General features: G+C 38.6%; 1 protein-coding gene across 1 annotated transcript; it reads right to left on the reverse strand.

Moving 5' to 3' along the window:
• Positions 1–300: 300 nt before the first annotated feature.
• LOC109207475 (protein ROOT PRIMORDIUM DEFECTIVE 1) lies at positions 301–2,457 on the reverse strand. The gene has a single exon (XM_019370405.1). It carries the CDS (start codon positions 2,337–2,339, stop codon positions 552–554), a length of 1,788 nt encoding a protein of 595 aa, XP_019225950.1. The 5' UTR covers positions 2,340–2,457; the 3' UTR covers positions 301–551.
• Positions 2,458–2,667: the final 210 nt, after the last annotated feature.

A 2,667-nucleotide genomic window follows, 5' to 3' on the forward strand; every position in this document is an offset into this window, starting at 1 on the left:
CCGGGATAACTTATACCTTATAGAGGGTGGGGTAATTAGCACCGGTATAACTTACACATTCTTCTTACAAATTATGCAATTGTCATATTTAATACAACATACCAAACAATGGATAAAAAACAATCCCAGCATAACTTATCCCAGTATAACTTATACTACTATAACTTATCCCGGCATAAGCCGTATTCAAACCAAACGGCCCCTTAGTGTTCTAACCATTATAAGAAATATGTCGCTTATCAGAGACAATCTTGAGAAACCACAACAAAGATACAGGAAACTCACATACACTGGTGCAGAGCAAGCAAAATCAGCAGGTGGCACATCATAAATTACATGCTAAATCGCAACTAATACATGATAATAAAGTCTATATGCATCATTTAATTAAGAACCACACAGGAAAATCAGCTTAAATTATCAAAATTGGATAGGGCAAGATTCTGCAATATGTTGTTACAGCCTTAGAGCAGCATATATGACAACTGACAAACCTCAAACAATCAAAAGCAAACCTATTGCTGCACTGCCTTCGCAGAGAGAAAAACTTTTCATGGTGTGAAAGCCCTCCTTTGTTCAGATCTTCCCCGGTTTCTATGAAGATCTAACTTGTTATTTGATCTTTGGTGAGCATATCGATTATCATTAATTTCCGGCCTCCTAGAAGATCTTGAGGTTCTTTCTTCGGCCCTATCGGAACTTCGTCCAGACGAAGTCCTCAATGATCTTATTGGAAGCTTTCTGTCCTCATATCTTGTTGGAGCATCTTGCTCACTATTATTTTCTGCTCTCCAAGATGATCTTCTTGATGTTCTTTCCACATCTCTGTTTCGATTTCTTCCAGAGAACGCCCTCGGCGAGGTTGCTGAATGCTTCCTATCATCAACTCTTGTACTCAAGTTTAATCTTCGGCTAGGCTTCACATCTCTAGCCTCATTGTCCGTGTCATCATCATTATTATCTGCTCTCCAGGACGATCTTCTAGAGGTTCTTTCCACAACTTTGTTTCGATTTCTTGACGTCCGTGGTGAGTTTGCTGAAAGCTTCTGATCATCAACTCTTGTCCTCAAGTTCAATCTCCGGTTACGCTTCACATCTCTAGCCTCATTGTCCATCTCATCATCATTGTAGTCATTATACACATCATCAGAGTCCTCATCATCCTCATCATCTTCTTCTTCTTCTTCTTCTTCTTCCATATCATCGTGAGGTTCCTTTTCATCACCTTCATTCTGATCATGACTACCTTTTTGCTGTGTATCTTTTTGTTTTTTATCCTCAGTCACCTTGTTCATGAGATGAACAAACTTATACCTCATTTCCATCAACGGGCTCCTCTGAATCAACATTCCCCTTTTATAACCCTCCTTCAATACCACAGTATGTGTGCCAATCTTACTCGACACGTAGAATATGCCGGGATGCAACATTAGCGCCCTCTTAAACCTAGAACGAAGTCCCAAACACTCTCCTATCAAAAGGAGATTATCTCTCTCCGCCTTCTTCCCAACACAAAGATTAAGAATTTCATGTAAAATTGCCACTGCCCACTTATCAGCCTCATCACTCTTTGCAGGAAGATGCATTGCATTCTCATACGGCGAAATATAAGGCAACTTCTGCCACTCATCAATCCATTTCTTGTACTTCTTATCCACCTCAAACCCATTCGAATACTTCAAAGCAAACTTATTAACTAACAAATCCTGATCATTTTCACTCTTCATTGCTTTTTTTTGCATAAAGGAAACAGCAAGTTCATGACTCCAACAAACTAACTCCAACACCAACTCATTATTATTAACCTGAAAATAATCAGGATATTCTGGTACTAAAGTCTTCGCATAACTATCACATAAACCCAAATCCCATTTAAGCTTATCAATAACATGTAATGGAATTTTATTAGTTTTACCTATCATCAAAAGCTTCAAGATCCTATCAGCAACATCTTCTTTGTAACTCACACTTTGGTAAAACAACTCTTCATCTGAATCAAGACTGAGAATTTCTGGTGTTAACTTGATATGAGGGTGTATGTTAATGCTAGCTGGGAAAAACTCTTGAAAAATTGAAGGGTATTTTCGGATAAACTCGACGGGCCGAATTGGGATTTGAAGGGAGTCTTTGGATTGTGTAATAATGTTTAAGGGGATGGATTTCGAGGGTTCAGATTTGATGAGGTTCTTGATGTTGAGAAGGGGTTTGAGGTTCTTTTCTCTTTCGACAGCGTGGTCGAGGCCACGGTCTCGGACGTGTTTGAGGGAAAGGGCATCGTCGAATAGTGTTCGCCATTGTTGACGCTGGTGGTGCTGAGTTCGACGGAGGAGGAAATGCATGTAGCTAATTTTGGGGTATTGGGGCTTATGAGAGGTGTTGTTTCGAGGGTTTAAGGAGGGCTTTTGAGGTCATATCAACATAGAAGAAAGGTAATTGCAAAGGTCATCCTTAGGTTAATGCCAAGAATGCAACTTCAGCTTCCAAGTTTAGTTATTCTTAAGATGAAGGGTTAATTTCATCTAGGAGGCTATAATAGAATACTTAACTTCATCCAAAGTCATTAAATCTATATCTATATTTACATTTACATTTATCTCTTATATATTAAAAAATTAAAGTTTACATTGTGATTAAGCCAAGTAGCAAGTCACTATTAATTAAAAAGTC

This window comes from Nicotiana attenuata, unplaced genomic scaffold (genome assembly GCF_001879085.1).
Source record: "Nicotiana attenuata strain UT unplaced genomic scaffold, NIATTr2, whole genome shotgun sequence".
In the NCBI taxonomy this organism is placed as follows: domain Eukaryota; kingdom Viridiplantae; phylum Streptophyta; class Magnoliopsida; order Solanales; family Solanaceae; genus Nicotiana; species Nicotiana attenuata.

Excerpts from the sequence above, each read along its gene's own strand:
- LOC109207475 (XM_019370405.1), bottom strand. The coding sequence starts at position 2,339 with ATGCATTTCCTCCTCCGTCGAACTCAGCACCACCAGCGTCAACAATGG.